At 37.0% G+C, this 22,491-nt stretch overlaps 1 protein-coding gene across 1 annotated transcript in view; it reads left to right on the top strand.

The window, feature by feature from the left end:
- The window catches only part of UBR5 (ubiquitin protein ligase E3 component n-recognin 5), a 91,651-nt gene extending 74,904 nt beyond the window's left edge, over positions 1-16,747 (top strand). Inside the window, exons 40-59 of the mRNA XM_050892776.1 lie at positions 1,719-1,930; positions 2,311-2,541; positions 4,392-4,465; positions 5,059-5,231; positions 5,331-5,444; positions 6,005-6,225; positions 6,866-6,986; positions 7,094-7,192; positions 7,466-7,709; positions 8,245-8,356; positions 8,868-9,012; positions 9,307-9,437; positions 9,667-9,727; positions 10,060-10,235; positions 10,652-10,736; positions 12,112-12,267; positions 12,651-12,764; positions 14,148-14,292; positions 14,893-14,978; positions 16,123-16,747. Of these exons, the coding sequence (XP_050748733.1) occupies positions 1,719-1,930; positions 2,311-2,541; positions 4,392-4,465; positions 5,059-5,231; positions 5,331-5,444; positions 6,005-6,225; positions 6,866-6,986; positions 7,094-7,192; positions 7,466-7,709; positions 8,245-8,356; positions 8,868-9,012; positions 9,307-9,437; positions 9,667-9,727; positions 10,060-10,235; positions 10,652-10,736; positions 12,112-12,267; positions 12,651-12,764; positions 14,148-14,292; positions 14,893-14,978; positions 16,123-16,335 (2,913 nt within the window). The 3' untranslated portion in view covers positions 16,336-16,747. The remainder of the gene's footprint in view (positions 1-1,718; positions 1,931-2,310; positions 2,542-4,391; positions 4,466-5,058; positions 5,232-5,330; positions 5,445-6,004; positions 6,226-6,865; positions 6,987-7,093; positions 7,193-7,465; positions 7,710-8,244; positions 8,357-8,867; positions 9,013-9,306; positions 9,438-9,666; positions 9,728-10,059; positions 10,236-10,651; positions 10,737-12,111; positions 12,268-12,650; positions 12,765-14,147; positions 14,293-14,892; positions 14,979-16,122) is intronic.
- Positions 16,748-22,491: the final 5,744 nt, after the last annotated feature.

Consider the following 22,491-nt stretch of genomic DNA (forward strand, 5'->3'; position numbering starts at 1 on the left):
AAGTAGCTGTAGTTACCAATTCCATTAAATTGTTCATATTTCATATACATATATTATTTCAAAAAAGGAATCTCTGATTTTGGTTTTTTTCAACTAAGTCTGACTGGTATCTAATTAATAGTTAAGTCAGGATTGACTGCTTTGGAGGTACTAGTGATCTCTACTAGAGATCTTTTGCCCTGTTCTTTTTGACGTGAACTGTTGAGTCTATAAAAGAAGAAAGGGCCAAATAATTTAATGAGATAAAAGATTTGTACAGGTAAATGTACTGTTCGCTGTCCCTTCTTTCAGGGACATGATCATCCTTTCCCTGTTATGTGCATCTTTTTTTGGTACAGTGCTCTTGACTGTCAGTTTTTGAATGTATATGTAAAATATATCTTTAGAGAAAATACGTGAAAGGGAAGACTGGTATCTGGCATGTATAGAAAGAAGTTTTAGAGACTAACAACACAGGAGGAACTTCAGTGTGTTCAGAAATTATGTATCAACTTGCATGTGGGCATAGTGTATAGAGTGAATTTGTACTGAATTTAGTACAAAAATCAACTGTCGGAGTAATACCGCTGCTATGGGGAGCCCAAGAAATCAAGTGATGCTGTTTTCTGTTAGTAGAACAGTAGTACTGTGTGCTGGGATGTGGAAACCAGATGACAGTATATTTACTTGTAGTTGAGCCACAAAGTATTTGCATGGCTCTATTTTCACAGTGCAATGGAAGAAAAAGGCTTCTGATTTGGGAGAGGAACATTACAAAGATATTCTGGGATCAAACACTGGGGGAAATATACAGGGAAAGAAGTAAGAGAACATAGTTTTATTATGGAGGAGGCTAAAATCAGTTTCTGTTTAGGAGATTCTTAGTGGGAAAATACTGTCTCTGCTGAGTAGAGATGTTTTGCAAAGGTTACCTTTTTGCCAGAGGAGTGCATAGGAGAGCTGTCCAGCTGAGGCAGCAAGAGATTTGTATTAGCAGGTGAAAGGCTGACAGTGGAGCTTTCATTTGGATACAGAAACGGAGTTGGGACAGCATTTTGTTAGTTTAGTGAATACAAGAACGTTTGAAGTGTGAGGCATGTTTTTGAAGACCAGAATGTAGAGGAATGAAGACGGCAGACTGATGTTGGATAAAAAAACCCAACGGGTCAGTGGAGTTAGCAAACAGCAAGGAAAGCAGGCTCCAGAGCCAGTATTGGGAACAGGTGAAGAAAAGACTGGACCAGGAGGAGAGGTTTGTGTGCAGACATGGTTCTCTATGCAGGTCTTAACTTTGTCGTCCTCACTGAGTAAGTCGCAAGGAGTGAAGAATGGTGAAAGATCTGGCTGGTGAATGCCATAGCAGCCTGACAGCTGTTGAAGCTACTAGAAAGTCAGGAATTGGACCAAAATCCACAAGATATGTGCACCTGGGAGATACTGGGTGGTCATAAGGTGAGGAGTAGAAGAGATGCCCAAAAGGGAGAGAGGGATGGTGAGAATGCTTTACAGACACCAAGGTATTAAGTGATGAGAGCTGCATGCTGCTAAAGTAAATCGTCAGTCTCAATAGAGCTTTCAGAAACTGTTCATTGGTCATACTTGAATGTGGTTTTACAGCCTCTTTGTTTACAGGGAATCAGGTGTAACTGTAAAAGCCATGGTGGAGGCTTATGTTGAGATTGCATTCTCATCATCTAGTTCTATTGTTTGCAAACCTCATTAAATCTCATTTTCTATAGAATTATGTAGAAGAAAAGCTTATTCCTACTTGGAATTGGATGGTTAGTATCATGGACTCTACTGAAGCTCAGCTGCGTTATGGTTCTGCATTAGCATCTGCTGGTGATCCTGGGCATCCAAATCATCCTCTCCATGCTTCTCAGAACTCAGCCAGAAGGGAAAGGATGACAGCCCGTGAGGAAGCTAGCTTAAGAACACTTGAGGGAAGAAGGTATGAAAATAGTTTGATTACTGCATGCGATATGAATTACCAGTTTTACAGTCAAATGTTCACTGACATTTTAAGAATCTAATTTTGTAATGCAGCAGTGTAGTTACTATTTTGATTTAAGTTGGCTTCCTGTGTTGTTGCTACTATTTGGTTTATTCTGATGTACTTGACTCATCTCGAGTATTAACTGTTTCTAACATACTGCACCTGAGCTGCTTATAGTAAAGTATAAAACTGATTGTTACTCTTATTATCACACTGTTTTTGTGGGTTTTTTTTGAGTTTTTACATCCATATTTCAAATATAGAGACTAGTATGTAAAGAATGCATTCTACTGTGATGCCTAATCTCTCTGTATTCAATCCTTTTCTTTCACTAGACGCGCTACTTTACTCAGTGCCCGTCAGGGAATGATGTCAGCACGCGGTGATTTCCTGAACTACGCACTGTCTTTGATGCGTTCTCACAATGATGAGCACTCAGATGTTCTTCCTGTTCTAGATGTCTGTTCACTAAAGCACGTAGCATACGTTTTTCAAGCCCTTATTTATTGGATTAAAGCAATGAATCAACAGACAACATTGGATACTCCTCAGCTGGAACGGAAAAGGTATCGAGGCTGACTCATAGAAACAAAAACTTTTGCAAAAGTGGCGTATGCCCTTTTGTTTCAGTCATTGGCGTTGTTGCTCAGCAACTCATATAAATATATATGTATATTTATATATCTGTGTGTGTATATGTAGTAACATGCGTATTATAAAAAGAATGTATGTATAATGGTATATAATGTACATATGTTTGATTGATAAGCCTGTTGCAGTATCCTGTTCAAATCTTTTTATGCTGATTGCTGTAAAAGGTTTTCTTACCACTGAAACTTGAGTTTGATTTTTAACTCCATGGTAGTGCCTCTAAAAGATGTATTTGGGGCAATTTCTCAGCTCAAAAATGCAATCTGCTCCTCGCATTTGACATGATACCAACTTATTTAGAATTCTGTCAAACATGTTAAGAATGACATGGGAGAAAATGTCAAAGTCTGGTATGATGGGCTTAGTAGTTCTGTTTTCCATTTGGTTGTGGATGTTTGAGACTTACCTGATGATTTAAAGCACAGTAGGGAAATCAATAGCTGAAAATGTCCTTAAGCTGAAAATCCCTGCTACTTCAACTATAGGATTTTACAAGGTGCTTTTATTACTTTTTAAAATGTTGTAAGATTTTTTTTTTTTAAGAAATGTTTTTTGGTTTGAAATGGCAATTAACGATCGTAGAAATGTCCACATGTTGGTCGTCTACACCATCTGTTCCCATTTCTTACTAAGTTTTGAGGTAATGTACCTGAACAGTCTTAGTCAACAGTGATATAAATGCAAATCTTTGCCCCTTCCTGCCCCTAATTTTCAATATCACAGGTCAAACTTAACTTTTCCTTTTCTCTACAAATTTAGTAACTGTACAATACGAGGTATCGATATTTTAGATATATATTGGACTGCTGCTTTAGTTCCAATGTTATGTTCAATATATCTTGGTAATGTAAGGCTTGTTATGACCTCAAAATGTATACCAGAGGATGTTGTTGTCAACAGTAGTTTCCTCACAAGTAGGAATGAACTGATTGGGTTTTTGTGCTGGCTGACTTGAGTAGTTAGAGCTGTGGCTTTCAGCCTTTTCCGGGCAATAACATACTTCTGGAATCTGCTTTGTCCCCCAAAATTCACATATTGAAATCCATTGAATAACTGTTCATCAAAGAATTGCAAAATTCCCACGAAATGCTTGTAAAACTATGAAGGCCTAGACCTTTTCAATTAAAGGTCATTAGTTCAAATTCAAACAGTCAGTTGCTTCTGTTAGATGACATTTTAGTAGCCTATATGAAACAAAACGTTATCGGTCTTCATCTAGTTTCAGAACATATTTCACAGTGCACAAACTGCCAGAGATGAATACTAATCAAAGTTCTTGATCCTTTTTATAATACAGTGAAATCCATTTCTTTATGCAGCTTGCAGACTTACCTTCTGAAATGTGATCAGTGACATTTTTATAGGACTAAGCATATTTTACACCAGTAAATTTTAGAATAGTATTCACTTACATATTTCTTCCACTAATGCAGGGTTCCTAGGTTTTTTATATTGACGTAGTGTTTAAAAACAAGCATACCCATCACTGTCTAAAGCTGTAACTTCTAGATCAAACTTAGTAGGTGGCCAAATGGCTATAAGGGTAACTGCAAGTAATGTAGTGAGTATGTAATGAGAAGTACTCTACAGTACTTTTATTTTAGAGTTCGTTCGTTCTTGTTATGTGTAGGTCTCAAGTACACTTACTGATTATACTCTTGCTTTTATTGATTGCTACAGATGTAAATGTTTTGCCTAATGTTTTCTTCAAGAGGATTGACTCTTTTTCTTTTTTTCTTTTTTTCTTTTTTCTTTTTTTGTTAAGAACTCGGGAACTTCTGGAACTGGGTCTTGACAATGAAGATTCAGAACATGAAAATGATGATGACACCAATCAAAGTTAGTATACAGAAACACTTCTATAGTATGCCAAAATGCGACACTTTCTTAGCGTTTTTTTCCCCTTTAGCTAGCTGACACTTCGAATAAATTTTGCTACTTGTATATGTTACATTAAAGTTGGGTTTTAGTAAGATTTTCTTACCATTGTTACTTTACCACATTTCTTCTGCCATTGCCTGTTCTCATTTCGGGGTCCTCTTTTTGTCTCCTTTCTCCCTAAACTGCAGAATTTGTGCCCGCCCTTAACATTCTACACAATGACAGAATTTAAAATTTGAATCAGAGTTAAACTGATTTTTTTGATCTGATGAAACTGCTGCTGAAAATGGTAGAATGTATACTCTATACTAAGTACATATAGCATAGGAGTGCCTGTTCACTAAAGTTAGTTACAGTAGAAAGAATAAAAGTGATGACTAAGCAACTTAATAAAAATATGGGATTTGTGGAAGCATCCTGTGAAAGTATTAAATTTGCAGAGATGCTCCTCCCGTCAGATAGCTAAGAGGGAAGCGTATTAATTTTTGGTATTTTAAATCCTTTGCTTTTGTAACTGTGAAAATTGAATTGAAATCTTCTCTGATACTTAGGTGCTACACTCAACGACAAAGATGACGACTCCCTTCCAGCAGAGACTGGCCAAAACCATCCATTTTTCAGACGATCAGACTCTATGACGTTCCTCGGCTGCATTCCACCCAATCCTTTTGAGGTTCCTCTGGCAGAGGCCATCCCCCTGGCAGACCAGCCCCATCTATTACAGGTGACATCAGAGATGGTGTTCTGGAAGAAAACTGCAATTTGCTTTTTCATTTCTAACTGAAGTATATTATTTACCCAGAATGCTTTTGTTAATTTTCAGCCAAATGCTCGCAAAGAAGATCTGTTTGGCCGACCAAGTCAGGGTCTGTATTCATCTTCTGCCAACAGTGGGAAATGCTTAATGGAAGTTACAGTGGATAGAAACTGCCTTGAGGTAGATTTAAAGGTTTTATTATTTTAAACAATAGGGTAATTTAAGCTAGTACCTTCATTCCTTAAAAAGACACTTTAATGTTTTCAGAGAGAATTTTAAGTAGCTTTCAGAATGATAATTTAAAAGCCCAGTAAGTGTGAAAACTTGGAGTTTTTATGAAAAGTATGCTTAATTTTTTAAAAACGTAGGAACTTCTATGATTACTGATTTATAGCAGATTTCAGGCAATATTTTTAAAGGCTGCAGTACAATCTCAAGTTAATTTTGAAATGCCAATTATATAATTATTTATGATAAAAATAATGAAATCTCCATATAGCCCAGTAGATTTGACTTGCCTGCAGACTGAGCATTAAATGGCAAGTGTATGAAATGCAAACATAAAGTGGGAAAATGGTTTTTCGTATTTGTTGAAATGATTTGAGGTTATTGTGTTTTAACAGGTCAATTACAGTGCTCACTTCTGTGTGGTTTAAAAATTGTGTGTATATATGTATATCCTGAAAAAGCCTTCTAGACTGCTTTGAAAGTGCAATTAAATTTTACTTCTCCTTGTTTAGGTTCTTCCAACTAAAATGTCTTATGCAGCCAACTTAAAAAATGTTATGAGCATGCAAAATCGGCAAAAGAAGGAAGGGGAGGAACAAAACGTGCCTACAGAAGAATCTGAGACTTCAAAGCCAGGGCCTTCAGCTCATGATCTTGCAGCACAACTGAAAAGCAGCTTGTTGGCAGAGATAGGGTTGACAGAAAGTGAAGGGCCACCTCTCACATCTTTCAGGTAGTTTGAGTTAAAAATTACTCTATGAAATATTACTGAACTGATAAAAGGATATTTGGGACTCTGAAAAGTCTTTTTAAATTAAAATGGGTAGCTTGCTTCAGTTTGAATTTTTAGTTTGTGTTTGATAGCTTTTAAAATGAACAGTTGAACAGTCTTCAAAGAGGTCTGTGCAAACTGTAGTAAAAGTCCTTTACTACCTGACTTCCTGCTGCAGACCTACTATGATGTTCTGGGTAGCTAAGTTTAAAAATTGGAATTGACAGCTTGCCATCTGTGTCTGGTGATACTGACCACACTTTATGCAGTTAGGGATTGAACTACCCTCACTCTGAATTACAGCTTTTTTGAAAAAAAAATAAGGTCTTGATTAAAGGGAGACCAGTAACAGTGACTTCCATGCAGCAGTGGAGTTACATGCTTTGACAGTAATTTCTCTTTGGAAGCAAGACATGTGTTTCAGCTGAAACCGAGCAGCTTCATGTGCTTCTGTCCACAAACTTACTGTACTGTGTTGCTGTTTATCAGAAATAAAGAACTTATTTGAAGGCAGAGGGTAAGAAAAAGCAGAAGTACACACAACATGTCTGAAATTTAACTTGATTTTGCTTGTCTGTCATTTTTTCCCTCCTTCTGTCAGGCCACAGTGTAGCTTCATGGGCATGGTTATATCTCATGACATGTTGCTGGGACGTTGGCGCCTTTCTTTAGAGTTGTTCGGTAGAGTATTCATGGAAGATGTTGGAGCAGAGCCTGGATCGGTATGTATTTCCCAGTGTAAGGACAATTTCTCTTGCAACTAAATTGTGAACCTCCCTCATTATTCTGATTTTGGTTTTTGTTTTTTTGTTGTTTTTTTTATTTTAAGATCTTGACTGAATTAGGTGGCTTTGAAGTAAAGGAATCAAAATTCCGCAGGGAGATGGAAAAACTTAGAAACCAGCAATCCAGGGATTTAACGTTGGAGGTAAAAAATGTTAGTTTATCTTCTGAATTTGTTTTCATTAAAAGTTGAATTATAGCACATTGCAGTAACTTGATAGGAGAAGTTGTATTTCAGAGTCTGCAAAGCAGGTGTCTTAAACCTTACTTTGTGAGCTGTGTTGCAGTTACTCTGTAGTTTTTCACAGTCTAATTGGTATTTTCTGAGTCTATGCCCAAGTGTCTGGAAACTTCTTCTGAGGCTGAAATTCTCTTGGTATGATGATTGATAAAGAAAACTTTTTTGTGTTTTTACTAGGTTGATCGAGACAGAGATCTTCTAATTCAGCAGACCATGAGGCAGCTCAACAATCATTTTGGTCGCAGGTGTGCTACCACTCCGATGGCTGTACACAGAGTAAAAGTTACTTTTAAGGATGAGCCAGGAGAAGGCAGTGGTGTAGCACGAAGCTTTTATACTGCTATTGCACAGGCTTTTCTGTCAAACGAGAAACTGCCAAATCTAGATTGTATTCAGAATGCCAACAAGGGTACCCATACAAGTAAGTGATGCACAGCAGTTAATCTACAGATAAAATTCATAAAAGCCTTGGACACTTTTTTACATTGAAATGCTTGGCATTGTCTCAGAGATTTCTCTTGTTAGCACGGGAACTGTGAAGATTGTGCATGTTACTTCTCTGAGGCAAGGAAATGGCTTTTTTTCTGCTTTCAGAAACAGGAAGCTCTTGTTTTTCTTGAAACAAGAGTCTGCTTTAGATGCTCTCAGCTTTTTTGAGCATCTTTCTCTCCAGTAGGTAATAATTGTCAAGATTTTAGCTAGTAAGAGCTTATACATTTTAATATGACTGCTCCATCTGGCTTGTCACAAAAACATTTTAATGTTTTTGAAAGTATATATAAGCTCTTGAAGTGTTTTGGCATTCGTAAGTTGGTACAAACGCTTCAGGTTCCTTTCTTAAGTTTGGCTGAACCCCAATCACTGCTTTAAGTGAAGTGGTTCCATCTCATTGGTGTCTTTCAAGCTGTCTTCCAAAACTGTGTATGTTTAAGCTTATGAGGTTTTTTCCCCTTCAGGTCTGATGCAGAGATTGCGAAATAGGGGGGAGAGAGATCGGGAAAGGGAGCGAGAGAGAGAAATGCGGAGAAGTAGTGGCTTACGAGCTGGTTCTCGGAGAGATAGGGATAGGTAAGTGATCTATTTTTAATTTGTTGGAGATACTTTGTCAAATAGAATAATTGCCACGGTTGTCTTCAGGAAAGATACTTTTACTTCCTCAAATTAAAGGTGTCTGTCTTTTTCAATTTCAGGAGCAATTTACAGGGCAATTTCTTGAAATTCGATGTATACTTTAATTCTTTAAAGAATAATTATGCTTACTTTAGCATTGATAGATTATCTCTCCTGCTAAAACAACAATAAAAACTTGTGTATTAGAATAAAATTGTGAGGTGGTTTAGAAAAAACATTGCCATTGGTGGCATGTCTGACTGCTGTATCCAGAACCTAGTAGTATTAAAATCTCTGGTTCATTTTCGTACTCTGTTTTTGAATCATTCTCTCCAAGCAGCTATGAGCAACACTACTATTCCAGCATAAAAGCTAATGCTATTTTGAATCTGTGTGCAAATGATATTGTTCCAGAGGATTTTTGCTTATTTCTTCTGAAATGAGTACAAACTGCTCTAATTTTCTTAAGGGACTTTAGAAGACAACTTTCCATTGACACACGGCCTTTTAGACCGGCATCAGAAGGAAATCCTAGCGATGACCCTGACCCTCTTCCAGCACACAGACAAGCCCTTGGAGAAAGGCTCTACCCTCGAGTGCAAGCAATGCAACCAGTAGGACTTATCTATCTAATACACTTAATGATACATTGTTCTTGTCATCTTTTAATTGAAAAATTAATTTCCTTGTCCATTATTGTTTAACATAACTGAAAATATTTGAACATGTAGGGCTGTTTTTATATTCTTTGGCATTTGCGTAAGATTTTGTTTCTGTAATTTGTCATTTAGCTTAGGAGGTCTCTTGTAATGCATTCTATATTTAAAATACTAAAACTTTCATAAAACCGTATTTGAAAATGAGAGAACTGGAGGAGAATAGTAAGACATATCATTCCTTATCCCCAGGCATTTGCAAGTAAAATCACAGGAATGTTGTTGGAATTGTCCCCTGCTCAGCTGCTTCTGTTACTGGCTAGTGAAGATTCCCTTAGAGCAAGAGTTGATGAAGCAATGGAACTCATTATTGCACATGGCAGGTAAAGTATCAAGGGTTTAGATAAGAAATGAAAACTGATTTTGTGGCCAAAGCACTTGTACTGTGCTACATCTAGCTCTGATACATGCAATTATTCCTTGCTTTGTTTTAGATTTTTCTTTGGGCAAGCGACTTGTTGACTTTGGTTTAATCTAATCTGTCTGGTTTCAGAATACGACAATTCCTTACGGTGAAATTAAATCTACCTTTTTTTTTTTCCCTTTGTCAAGGGAGAATGGTGCTGACAGTATATTGGATCTTGGATTGCTAGACTCTTCAGATAAAGTGCAGGTAACGAACTGTTACACAAATTAAATTTACTTAAGATCCAGTTGTATCAGTTAATTTAAAAAACTTAAGCGACTGGAGCCTTCCTTTATCATACAAGACAAAGTTCTATTTAATTCTCTTGTGGAGTTATCTTTTTTTTTTTCCTTTCTTTTTTTCTTTTGAAAAGATTAAGCAGTAATTACTCAAAAGTGTAAAATGTTACCATTAGGAAATATCATGGAAATTCTTAACCAATGGAACTTGAATCTTTGGGTCTAGTAGCAAATAGCTTGTTGATGTGTGTCAGTAACTAGCAGTAAGTTTGTTAATTGCTATTCTGACTTTCAAAACAGGAAAACAGAAAGCGACATGGTTCCAGCCGCAGCGTAGTAGATATGGAATTAGATGATACAGATGATGGGGATGATAATGCACCACTTTTCTACCAACCTGGAAAACGAGGGTTTTATACACCAAGACCTGGTAAAAACACAGAAGCAAGGTTGAATTGTTTCAGAAACATTGGCAGGTATGTTACTATTAACTTTCTAGTCTGAAAAAATGTGAAAGACGAATATACAAAATACCAGGGAGAGTACCAATGATCCAAGCTGCAAAAACTTTATTACATTTATGCTTTGTATTTCTCACCTGGAGCGAAATAGTGGGGAATTTGCACATGTCAACTTGAGGTTTCTTTTCCTGTTAAATTTTTATTTTTATCTTTTTTTATCATCTGGAAGTTTTATACTGCAGGAAATATTTTTTTTTTTTTTTTTTTTTAAATTATATATGTCCGTGATTTTCTTTTGGGGATTGATAGAGCTGGAGAGCTAGCTGCAGCTTGATTCTTAGAATATTTTGACTTTTTTAATGTGAGTTTGCTGAAAGATCTCCAATGTAATTTCTGTCATACCAAAACAAAACCCAAACATTTATTTTCAGAATCCTAGGGTTGTGCTTGTTGCAGAATGAACTATGTCCCATCACGTTAAATAGACACGTAATCAAAGTTCTTCTTGGCAGAAAGGTAAGTTGAACGTAGAAATTTTTATTTCCTTTAATTACATAAAATCTCATCTTTAAAAACTGCTTTTTTTCCCTAATGTGCATGTATTGAGTAGCAGAGTTCATACTGAAACTCTAAGGATGCCTTTAAATTTAATTTGAGGAGTATTAATTTTTTCATTTCCTAGGTCTTGAACTAAGTAGATGTACTAGAAGTCAGGTATTTGACTAAGATGGAATGATTTGTAATAGGTTAGCCTTTGACTCTCTTCAGAAACAGCTTACTGTCTGCCCTTTTTCTCTTCCTGAGACTGAAGACTCGAAGAGATAGTGTTGGACAGTACTAGGCAATAGCATCTCAGCTTACTGAACAGCATTTTCCTTGATAGTTGAGAGAACTCATTGAATTGAATTGTAATTAAAATTTTGCCTCAGGTGTAGGTCCAATTTAATTCAGAGCAATAATTACCTAAACTTTTGGCAAAAGTGCTTCCCCACCCCAATAAACGCTAATTATGTACTGCACATTTCATGTGTTAGTCAATAGCATTGTAAGTTCTCTCTGATGCAACAAACTTAAACCAAGGTTTATTACTGCTGCTCTTTCCTTAAAACCAATGTTGATCTCATAATCAGTTATCCAACATCCATATGATCTTTAATGAAAAAGGGTTAATGGCAGAAAGATAAGCCTCCAAATATCCCATGATATCTTCCAAGAGAGATTCCTTTCTAATTCTTTTCTTCAGGTTTTTCTTCTTGAATATGTGTTCCTTCCAGTTAAATGTTGGATACATCAAAAGAATATATTAGTTAGGTTTAGTTTAGTTAGTAGATGACTTTTCTCTCCAGGCTGATAAAGAACAAAGAAGCAAGGAACTATAGAAAACAGCAAGAAGTAGACATTGATATTTGAATTGTTGCAAACTGTGGTATGCAGCTACTGGGCCATCATTCATTTAAGTGTGTATATATAGCAGCAGTATGTATGTGTTTAAGTGGAGGGGAACTTTTCAGCATTTTGGAGCACTGATGCAAATTGTTTCCAGCTTTAGTCAACCTCCATCAACTGTCTATTGATCTAGGTGATATGTAGAAGAATTTGTTTAAAAAAACCCTATAAATTTTCTTTATAACCTCTATGCCCTTAATAGCAGGAAAGGCTTTACAGGTCTGTCTTTACATTCTGCTAATGCACTTCAGTTGAGTATTCTAATGTACCTTCAAAAGCAGGCTGAAAATAGGAGTTTGACTGCCTTTATTTCCAAGTGTTTGTATGCTTTTTTACATGGGTTATGCACTGCTGTATGCTAGTGCATAGGTTAGGCACAGATCATGTAATTTTGAATATATTCTTAAACAACTGGTATGTTTCAAACATCTGTCTTTTTTTGTAGGTGAACTGGCATGACTTTGCTTTTTTCGATCCGGTTATGTATGAAAGCCTTCGGCAACTTATCCTCGCTTCCCAGAGTACAGATGCTGATGCAGTGTTTGCAGCAATGGACTTAGCCTTTGCAATAGACCTGTGTAAGGAGGAGGGTGGAGGGCAGGTAAGCACAGCTAAACCTGTGTCTCTGTAGTTTCAGAATTTGACAGCTTACGCATGTTGTAGTGTGCACATAATCCATGCTCTTCTCAGATGGCAGAGATAATGTTTTACCCTTCCTAGATTCAAATACAGTGTTCTCCTTTAGACATTGAAGTGTGGGTTTTTTTCCTTGAAGGTGATGTAAAGCCTGCCATAAAGCCTGGATAGCATAGTCAATCCTAGGGAATCTTTAAAGCTAACCCGTAGTAGTAAATTTTGCTTGTTTTTAGAGGCATATTAAGCAATAAATGACTGTGCAGCATACTGTGGCTGTTGTAATAATCTCATTTCCTTTTTTCCTTTTTTTTTTTTTCTTTTTAAATGGTCCTTATTACTTTGCCATAGGTTGAACTTATTTCCAATGGTGTAAATATACCAGTCACTCCTCAGAATGTATATGAGTATGTCCGGAAATACGCAGAACACCGAATGTTGGTAGTAGCAGAACAGCCTCTACATGTAAGTCTTTGGTGGAGTGTTTTTAAAAAAAAGGAAAAAAAAAAATCTGTAAGATTTCAGTCAGTTAATTCTTTTCCTCATTATGGTATTGCTAATCAGGTTTCTTTTGAGTCTTGACAGCTTGATTAAAAATATTTAATTTTCTGATTTTTTTGTAATTGTATAGCTGTTCATGCAGTACTGTGAAGACTGAGTACTTTGAGCAGCTTCTCTTTTTTTAATAGAATTAAAGATAGTTTCTTTTAAACTTGATCTCATTGGTTAAGCATATGTGTTCCTTTCTTGAGCTCAGATGGCACGTATCCTCTTGGAATTTTTGCTTTGTATTTAGCAGCTACTTTATTCTAATAATTTGTCACCTTTGATTTGTTTAGCCTTATAAACAAAGATTAAAACGAAATTTCAAAATACTTACATAAACCACCCTGAACTTCTGAGTTGTGTCCTTGTTTTAAAAGGAAAAATCAGTTACGAAACATACAACTTTGTTCTTATGTTACTAGCCTGGCAAGAAACCTAACAATTGACTATAAAACTATATTAAAAATAATTTGGGTTTTGAAGCCCTTTTTAAATAAAAGTTAATGCAGTAATATATTTTTGTAAACAGTTAATGAAGGTCCAGTACTTAGAACCACTTACTCTGTCATATGCTACTACATCTAAACTTGGTCACTTCTGCTGACTGTGGTTTCCTGCTGCACTTCTGAGATACGCTAGCAGACTGCTAGGTTACCTCTGTGCAGTTTAGGTCCAAAATTCTCACAGAAAGAACATGTTCCTGGAATTAAGCTACTTGATCTCCATGTCTGCCTATTAATAGTTTGACTCTTGTTTATTTTAAGAGTTGAAAACCGTAACATTTGTATTCATTTTGGAATTTACTAAAACAAATTTATTCATATTCTTCCATTTTGAAAATAGAATTTCCAATCTCTTCAGGTTATTACTTATTTATATAAAATATGTGTGTGTGCATATAACATTTTTAAAGCAGAGTTGGCATGTGAGTGTCTGAGGAAGCAAAGTAAAAGTAACATGCAAGATGCATTTTTTGTAATTCTCATCAGATTCGCATAGCTCAGCAAAATACCTGCACTTTTTAGCATTAGAGCGTGCATTTGCTTCTGCTCCTGGTGAAATATTAGTTCAAACCATTACTGCTTTTTTTTGCCATAGTAGGTAGGGTTTAACAGATTGGTGCAGTTCTTTGTTTCAGAAAATTTGCATCTCAGATGGTAAAGCTTTGAAAGAAGAGAACATCTAGGAGAATAATGAATTTTGAGTTAATAGGGGATTTCACCTGGAACTTTTCAGTAACGCATTTAAAGTCAATCTGAAAGTGATATGGCTATAATGTGAATCTTGTGGTTTTCACTTAAGGCAATGAGGAAGGGTCTCCTGGATGTACTTCCAAAGAATTCATTAGAAGATTTGACAGCAGAAGATTTCAGACTTTTGGTAAATGGCTGTGGTGAAGTAAATGTGCAAATGCTAATCAGCTTTACCTCTTTCAATGATGAGTCAGGTATGAAATAACTTACTTATTCAGAAACAGTTGCAGGGATAACTTAACACTGTTTGTTCTGTGTGGAGTAGAGTTACCAGCATTAAACTTAAACTACCTCTTCAAATTTGACATCAGTTAATAAGTCACTGAAAGTCCTAATAAAATTATTACTGTGTTTTTTTATATACCTTTGAAAATACTTACCTTCAATGGGGGCGGGGGAGGAGCGCATTTTCCAACTTTGCTGTCACTTGATGTTAAATACAAGGATTGTATTATTGGTAGCACATCTTTCCTTCTGAAAGTTCTGACCTAACTTTGGAACTATAAATGTGATGGATGCAGTCTAATATTTCTTAGATAATTTTTAAACTATTTTTAGCTGTTGTTAGGCTTTTTGGGAGGGAGGGGGTGGGAGTTGTACTGAGGTATGTCAGAGTTAGCCTTTACATTCAAAAGTTATGTGTATTAGTTTTGAAATTACTAGTGTCTCCAATATCAGGACTTTATGAATGAGATTGTAGCTGAGATCCAACTTGCAGTATGTGTAAAACAGATCTCTTAATATTTATTGTCCAGTGTACCAGCTCAATTATATATCTTTTTCATTTCCCACAGGAGAAAATGCTGAGAAGCTTTTGCAGTTCAAGCGTTGGTTTTGGTCCATAGTTGAGAAGATGAGTATGACAGAAAGACAAGATCTAGTAAGTTGTCCATTCCCAGTGGAAACGTGTGAAAGAACTGGAATAACTTTGGCATCATTACTGTTTTTAACCGTGTCTACCTGCAGAGACTTTGTATGTGAAGAGTTAAGGTAGCAGAGCAGGGTAGTAGGGTTTGATTAGACTTTCAGTTCTGGAAACATCAGGTGTGAATCCTAGATCATCTTGCAACTGGAAGTAAGCGTGGTGTGTCCTTATCCATATTCATAGGTCTCTTATGGAAGCACAGTTACAGTCTCTGCACAGTCGTTCTTAAGCTGAGTAACTGTGGTTAGTCAACTGTGTTGTGGGCTAGTAGGGTTTTGAGGTTGAGTTCTCTTCCTGGATCATCTACTCTCCTGACTTCTGTGTATCCTGAGGGCAGCACCTGTGTCCTCTCTGTAAGATGTCAGTAATGATACTATCTCCTTCTCAAAGCCCTTCAGGAATAGCTGATGAGAAGCATGAAAGAACAAGATACTGTTCAGGGGGTTTCATTTTGGAAAACTTGCCTGTAAATTGTATTCATTGTACGCTTCTTAAAACTATTTGCTTTTAACTTCCTACTACTTAAGGTACTATCTTTCCTTTACAGTTTGCTAAAAGGAAACAAGGACTAATCTGAAAAGCAGAAAATCTAGAGCACATTTGTTAAGGAATATCTATGGTTACACTTTGGTAGTGACTCTGCTCTGCAAGTCAGTATTTCACACTTGAGACAATAAACCAAATACTCTCTGTTGCTGCCTTTTGTCTGTACAAGTACTATATTCTGTAGTCACTAACTGGTTTGTGAGTGATTTCTGATGCATTTTGTATTGATGGCAGTCACCATCTTCCGAGACGGATTTGGGGACATTTCATTTACTGAGGATTTGTTGATGCAGGATCATTTTGAGTGCTGCTTTTGTCAGTTTTAACAAAAGTATATAATATAATGAGCAGTTGAGGAAAGGAAGTGAAGGAAGCTACTACAAAAGCATGTAGCATGACCACTGAGTTCAGTTGGCATATTGAACAGAACTTAGTATGATCAAACTTGCTGTGACTGTGCAGTTCTTCTTTAACCTATCCCTACACAAGATGTAGGCAATATGAATTTTAGCCTTGTACAGCAAAATTTGAAATGCTGTCGTCTTTTTTTCAGGTTTACTTTTGGACCTCAAGTCCATCATTGCCTGCCAGTGAGGAGGGATTCCAGCCTATGCCATCAATCACAATAAGACCACCAGATGACCAACATCTTCCTACAGCAAACACTTGCATTTCTCGCCTTTATGTCCCACTCTATTCCTCTAAGCAGATTTTGAAACAGAAATTGTTACTCGCCATTAAGACCAAGAATTTTGGTTTTGTGTAGAGTATAAAAAGTGTGTATTGCTGTGTAATATTACTAGCTAAGTTTTGTAGATTTTTCCATTTGTCTATAAAAGTTTATGAAAGTTAATGCTGTCATACCCCTGGTGGTACTTTAAAGATTTAAATGCAAACATTCCTGTAGTAAATTTGTAACGTAAAGGCCTAAGGAGCACTGGCAATATCTGATTACAACAGTTTGCTAGTCAATAACTCCTTTGCCTAACCCCAGCCAAAGATGACAGCAGAACAATATAATTTACACTGTGATTTATCTTTTTGCTGAGGGAAAATATGTAAAATGTTCTGAAAATTCACTGCTGCCTTTGTGGAAAGTGTTTCAGCAAAGGTTCTTGTATAGAGGGAGTAGGGAATTTCGAAATAAAAAATTAAGTATGTTCTGTGCTTTATTTTAACTTTTTTTTATGGTGTTTAATTTGTGGTTGGCTGCAGTTGTGTATCATGTATATTGAACTTGTAAAAAGTTCCTGACAGGTCAGATCCCGGAGTTGGGATCGTTCACTTATGAAACCACTTTCATTGCAATTTTTGTTCTGATTGCATTGAACTCTGGCGCATCAGATACCATCACTAATATTTTGCATGTAATCTGTACCTTTAGTGGGTTTGGTTTTTTTTTTTTGTACATATGATGAGGCCAATGCACAGTATTTCATAGTTCACAATCAACATTTTTGTATCCCTGTTTCAGTGAACAGACAGTCAGGAGATTGTTCCACTACCAGTTCTAACCCGACACTTGTACTACGTTATCTAACTATGTAAACTCAGCCTGGGCACTTTCTGGTAACTGTAAAATGTTTATAAGATCATGATTATTGAAGATACATTTTGGAAAACTTTAATGTTCGTGAGCAGCTTAACTTCTTTTGTATCTAGCCTTTTTTTAAGTATCTTGTTACAATTTTTTAATAAAGAAATTACAGACAAAATACAAAGTCATACTGAAGAAACAATAGTTTTTATTTATTTAGCCATTTATACTTTAGCTAACAGCATACACTAAACATAGTTGTTCATTAAAAATCTGAATTTTGTAACTGAAAAATTGACCTGCAGAAGACATTCAGCCCACATTTTACAGTTAGCAGAGAATCCTGAATGAAACAGGCCAGGCAACCCCTTCTTTTCACAGAATTGGTTTGAAGGGAAAGTGGCTTGTTCTGAAAAATCTCAAGGTTATTAGGTTAGAATAAAATTCTCAAACTGCATTGTAGTGGGTTCTACTGTATGTTCACTTTTGAAGTGGTTGGTTGCTTTTGGGGAGGGCAGTCTTTGACCGTAACCTAGGACTTGTTTTCCCTAATGCTTGAGAGAGATTTTTGAGAGTTAGGAAGTGACTAATAAAGGAAGGAGCTACTTTTTATGTGTCAAAACAAATTTCTGAAAGCTTAGCAGACTGAAGTATTGAAGGTTAGGAGCTTTTGTGGTGGTGATGTTCTCCCTCTTTCTTGCTTCTCCAACCCCATGAGTCCATGTTAGTGATTTTTTTTTTTTCTTCCTTCTGTTGGGAAGAGCTAAACTAACATTCCGTCCAAATCCGACTGGAATTCACCTTTGCCAGAGCTCCACTGGGTTTTCCTTTCTGTCAGCTAGTTGAGGATGACGAGAAGTTACCTGCAGCTGTGATTTTCAAAAAAGCATCTGTTGTCATCATTTATTTAGTTGCTAGAGGTATGGAGGACAGTTCAGATCAGAAATTCCGATCACCAGTTGCCAAATCGATGCTGAAAATCCTGTTTTCTAAATAAGGCTGACTGTTTCAGGCTTGTGTAGTTAAACTGCAGATAAATCAAGTAACCAGATGTGGAATTATTTCTGCATGTACTAATACTTCCTAAATCAGTTGTCCTAGAAAAGGATAGTTTCAATGTATGAGGATTGGAGTCTATTCTGGATTTCCTGGTGTGACCTCCAGTGTATCTTAAGTACAAAACTGTACCAGATTTTACTATGCTAGTATCAATTAAAAATAAAAAGCAGTACAGCTACACAAGTCTAGATATAGGTGTATTAGTAAAGAGAAAATTTATACTGGTATGGCTGTTCTCATATACTAAGGAGGATAGTTACAAAGGTACAAAGCAAGATATACCTTATGCCTGGATTTCTAACTGGTGTAATTATTTCCATTACCAAAAAGGCCTCCAACTGAAATGTGTAAAGTTAGTAGAAAGCAACAAAAGAAACTGTTTAGAATAGGCATCAAATCTACAGTCTGTAAAATAAAGCTCCCTCCCTCACAAAGTTTTGTGAGACTTGATGTATTAAAAAGTATCCAAGGCCCTTGGATGAAAGGCCGTATATAAATGTAAAGTACTGTGTGTATATATATATATATGTATTGTGTGTATATGTATATAAGTGTATGTGTATGTATAACATATAAATATATGTTATATGTATATATATTTCTGTATATAGCTTAAACATTTTTTTAAGTCCTGTAATGTATAGCTAGACAAAAATTATGCAGATAACTCACAGTAGCTCACCATATATACACACACAAGGCATTCTGATAAGCGGAGAGGGAATCTAGAATGATTTATGCTGTCATCATTGACTTGAAATGTGTATGTAGCTTTATAAATAGCTTTTTTCCTCTGTATGGTATATTTAAACTATATCAAGATTTTAATAAGAAAAATGTTTATTAAAATCATACACCTCATCTCCCTTTGACTTAAGCCCTTCTGTTAGTTCACTTTTAAGATGTGGTAGAGAAACTAGTTAAAGGAAAATTCTGTAATGTTTACATTTTTTTAATAGTCTTAATCCTTAGGTGTTCATAACTGCTGAAATAGGAGATAAAGGTAGCTACTAATAAAATGTTATCACCAACTACTAAACTAGTTCCTATTCTGAATCTAGGGAAAGCTGGTACCTTAGTGCTAACTTCCATGGCTAACTCTTGGCATTGGTTTCTGTTCCTTAGCTAACTGTATCCAACACAGAAGGTAATTGCTTGCTCCAGCTTTGTTAGTTTTCCAGAAGTGAAAAACTGTATGGACTTGTCATCGAGTGGCCTTTCCCATCTGTTTGCTTTGGGAGTGACTTTTCTTTCCTGCAAGTTAGTCATTTGGTCGTTAGATAACATGCAGTGAAAAAGCTGTGAACTCGCAAATTTGTGAATCAAAAGCAATACCCTTCTTGTACAGCAGCAGTCATTCAGGGAGGCAGAGGAAAGGAAAATTTCCTCATCTCTTAACCTATGTTTATCTTTGTATAATTTGCACAATTGTATACAGACCTGCTGTTTTTCGAAAGTTTACTTCCACATGTGCATCCGAAGAGAAGTGCATGGAGAACAGGGTGTGAACCTTTCCTCGGTAGTTGGCGTGCGGGTGGGAGAAGTACCCCAGTCACCACCAACTGCCTTCCTTGCGGTTCTGCTTCTCGCAGGGAGCCCTAATTCAGCACGGCCCTTCATCATTCTTAACACCACGTGAAAGATTGTTCAGTAGATTAGTAGTAACCTCCTCAGGGGAAGCTTACTGCTGTTCTCCTTTAACTCCCTTTTTATAGTGTCCTTATAACCTGTGGATCATGTCTCTGTGTGTGAATCTGTAAATGCCATTCTGAGCTTTTTCTGTGTCTGTACTCTTCGCTTCATTGGCACTTGCATCTCTCTAGGGCAAACTACAGATACCTAGCTTAGTAGCTTTGATTCCCTTTCTCTTTTCAGGCTTCGTATGATTTGACCTTTTTTCTGAACTCTTCAGTTTGCCTTTTTAATAACAGGTCTGCCAAAATTGAACAGAAAATTCTGCAAGTCTGGATTAACTGGATTTCAGTGCGTGTGGCATTTGCTTATCCCGAAGTCTGAATGTCCACACACAGATTGAAATGTGTAGGTGAACTGGTCATGTGAAAGCTTCGGCAACTCTCTTGAACTTGCAGTGCTGGAAGTTCCCACATGGTCTGTGTGGGGAGGACACGAGCAGGACACTTCACAACTGGAATCTGGCCTCCGTCGCAGTGTAGTCATTGCCCGGCAGGACTTCCTAGCATCATCAGGAGCACCGATGGGTTCTTTCCTAGTTGGAAATTGCTTTCGTGGTTTTCATTTGCAGCTATTCGAGTATCTTACCATTGAGCAGATTTGCTGAACTGAGGAGCGTGGAGGGCTTTTAATTTTTTCTGTATCTTTTAAGGATTTTCTGTGGAGTTGTCTTTAAGAGGATAACTTCATGTCTTGCTTGAAACACAAGCCTCTCAGTCAAGCTTTTTTTCCCCCTTTGTCCATGGCTTTCTTAATATAAAGGTATTTTTTGTCATTAAATATCACTGTTATAGTAATATATCATTTAGTATAGCAAGAAGCAGTCGGTTGCTCCCAAGTGTTTCAGGACTTTTTTCCATAATGGTGAAACTTTTCAGTATCCCTTGTCCAATGACAACGGCAGCTAACACAAAATGCGTATGTTTGAATACTATAGTCATGCGAACCTATTGGAAAATAGGTAGCTCCCACCTATTGGGACCTCCCTTGTGGTAAGGTCTCTCTGCAAGGAGATTCTTTTAAGAAGATAGTTGGTTTGGACATACTGAAATTATTCACAGATTGGTTTTCATACAGTGAACCGTTTTAAGCTGAAAAAGCAGATTTCACTTTAATTTATAAATGAAAATTCTTCAATTTACTTGAAATGGCATTCTTCATATAAAAAATGGTATTTATAAAGCATTTTTAAAAGGCAGCCAAGTATTCACAAAATAAGTAATATCTTTTGGGGGAGGGAGGGAAGAGGCATTATAGTTGAAGCTGTGATGACTGCATTTTGGATGCCTTAGCAGATAAAATTTTAGGACATACTTTTTATCAGTAACTTACTTTGCCTTGCCATGAAAGAGTACTTTGCCCAAAAAGTTGTAATTGATGCTAGCACAGATTACATTTTTTTCAGTGCTTTTATTATTTTCAGAACTACTAAATACAGCATGAACTTGCAGATTGTTCTCGTTCATGTCTTTCCAAAGGAGAACATGGACAGGCTTTTTTTTTTTTTTTAAAATGGGCTGGTTTTTTTGAGTGGATCAAAATCACTCTGTTGGACAGAGCAAGCTTTGGGGGAATGCAAAGCCGTGCTATTAAGCCCGTAAGGTCTGGGTCCGTCCAACAGTGTACTAAAGGTGTGTGCTGCTCTGTTAATTGCAATTAGCAGAGTGAGAGAGCTGTTGTGAAGCCATAGGCCACCCTGCGGGAATGCCCGTTCTGGCGTGCTGCCATGCCGTGGGTCTTCTCCCCTCCCTGCTGTGGAGTGTCCTGCACCTCCGGGAAGTGCCACCACACTTTCAGGACGTGATGGTGGACGTGATCCTGCGGATCAGAGTCCCTCCCCATGCAGAAACACCTCCACAACTCCTAAAGCGTATGTTTGTTGTGAGCGAGCGCAGGTAAGGGGCCGTGGGGACCGGGGCAGGACAGCTGCCGCACCACCGGGCAGTTAGGAGCTAAGGAATGAATACAGCTTCCACCACCCGTCAGGGAGCTTGTTCTAAGTAGGACATCGTAGGTACAGCTGAGTAATCTGAACTCGTGCAAAATTGTGCATAATGCTACACTTCATATGTACGTTTATTCTGCTTGTAAACTATTTTACTGTTCCACAAGTGCTTTTCTGTGTTTCAGTATCGTGTACATGATGTAATTAATTTATATAAAACAAAGCTAACAGAAGTTGGTGGATTTTTGTGGAGGTGCAAGAACAGCCAACTGCTGTTTTGTTAATCCCTGTGGTACACTTCCTTTGCAGTATTTTTCCTTTGTGTATTAATCTGTAGGCACCATGTAAGTAGATGTTTGCTGTGCATCTGTAAAAGGGCAGGTGTGACTTCAAGAAGTTATCCCCAAATGCTTGAACTCCTTTCTATTGCTAATTATATTAATTTGTGGTAGTTCTTAAACCTTGTCAAATACTCAGCAGGACAATCCCTTATTTGGGGAATTTTGAAACAGGAACCAGGATAATCAGGTTAGGGGGCTAAGCCAACTGATAGGCAGGTCAATGTTATTTAATATGACTAGTATGCTTGAGTTTTGCTGCTTCTTGTTTTTGGCCCAGAAACTCACGCATCTCCCTCTTAAACCATCAGCACACTCTGCACTGCACACACCAATACAATTTGTCAGTGT

Source organism: Gymnogyps californianus, chromosome 2 (assembly GCF_018139145.2).
Source record: "Gymnogyps californianus isolate 813 chromosome 2, ASM1813914v2, whole genome shotgun sequence".
Classification (NCBI taxonomy): domain Eukaryota; kingdom Metazoa; phylum Chordata; class Aves; order Accipitriformes; family Cathartidae; genus Gymnogyps; species Gymnogyps californianus.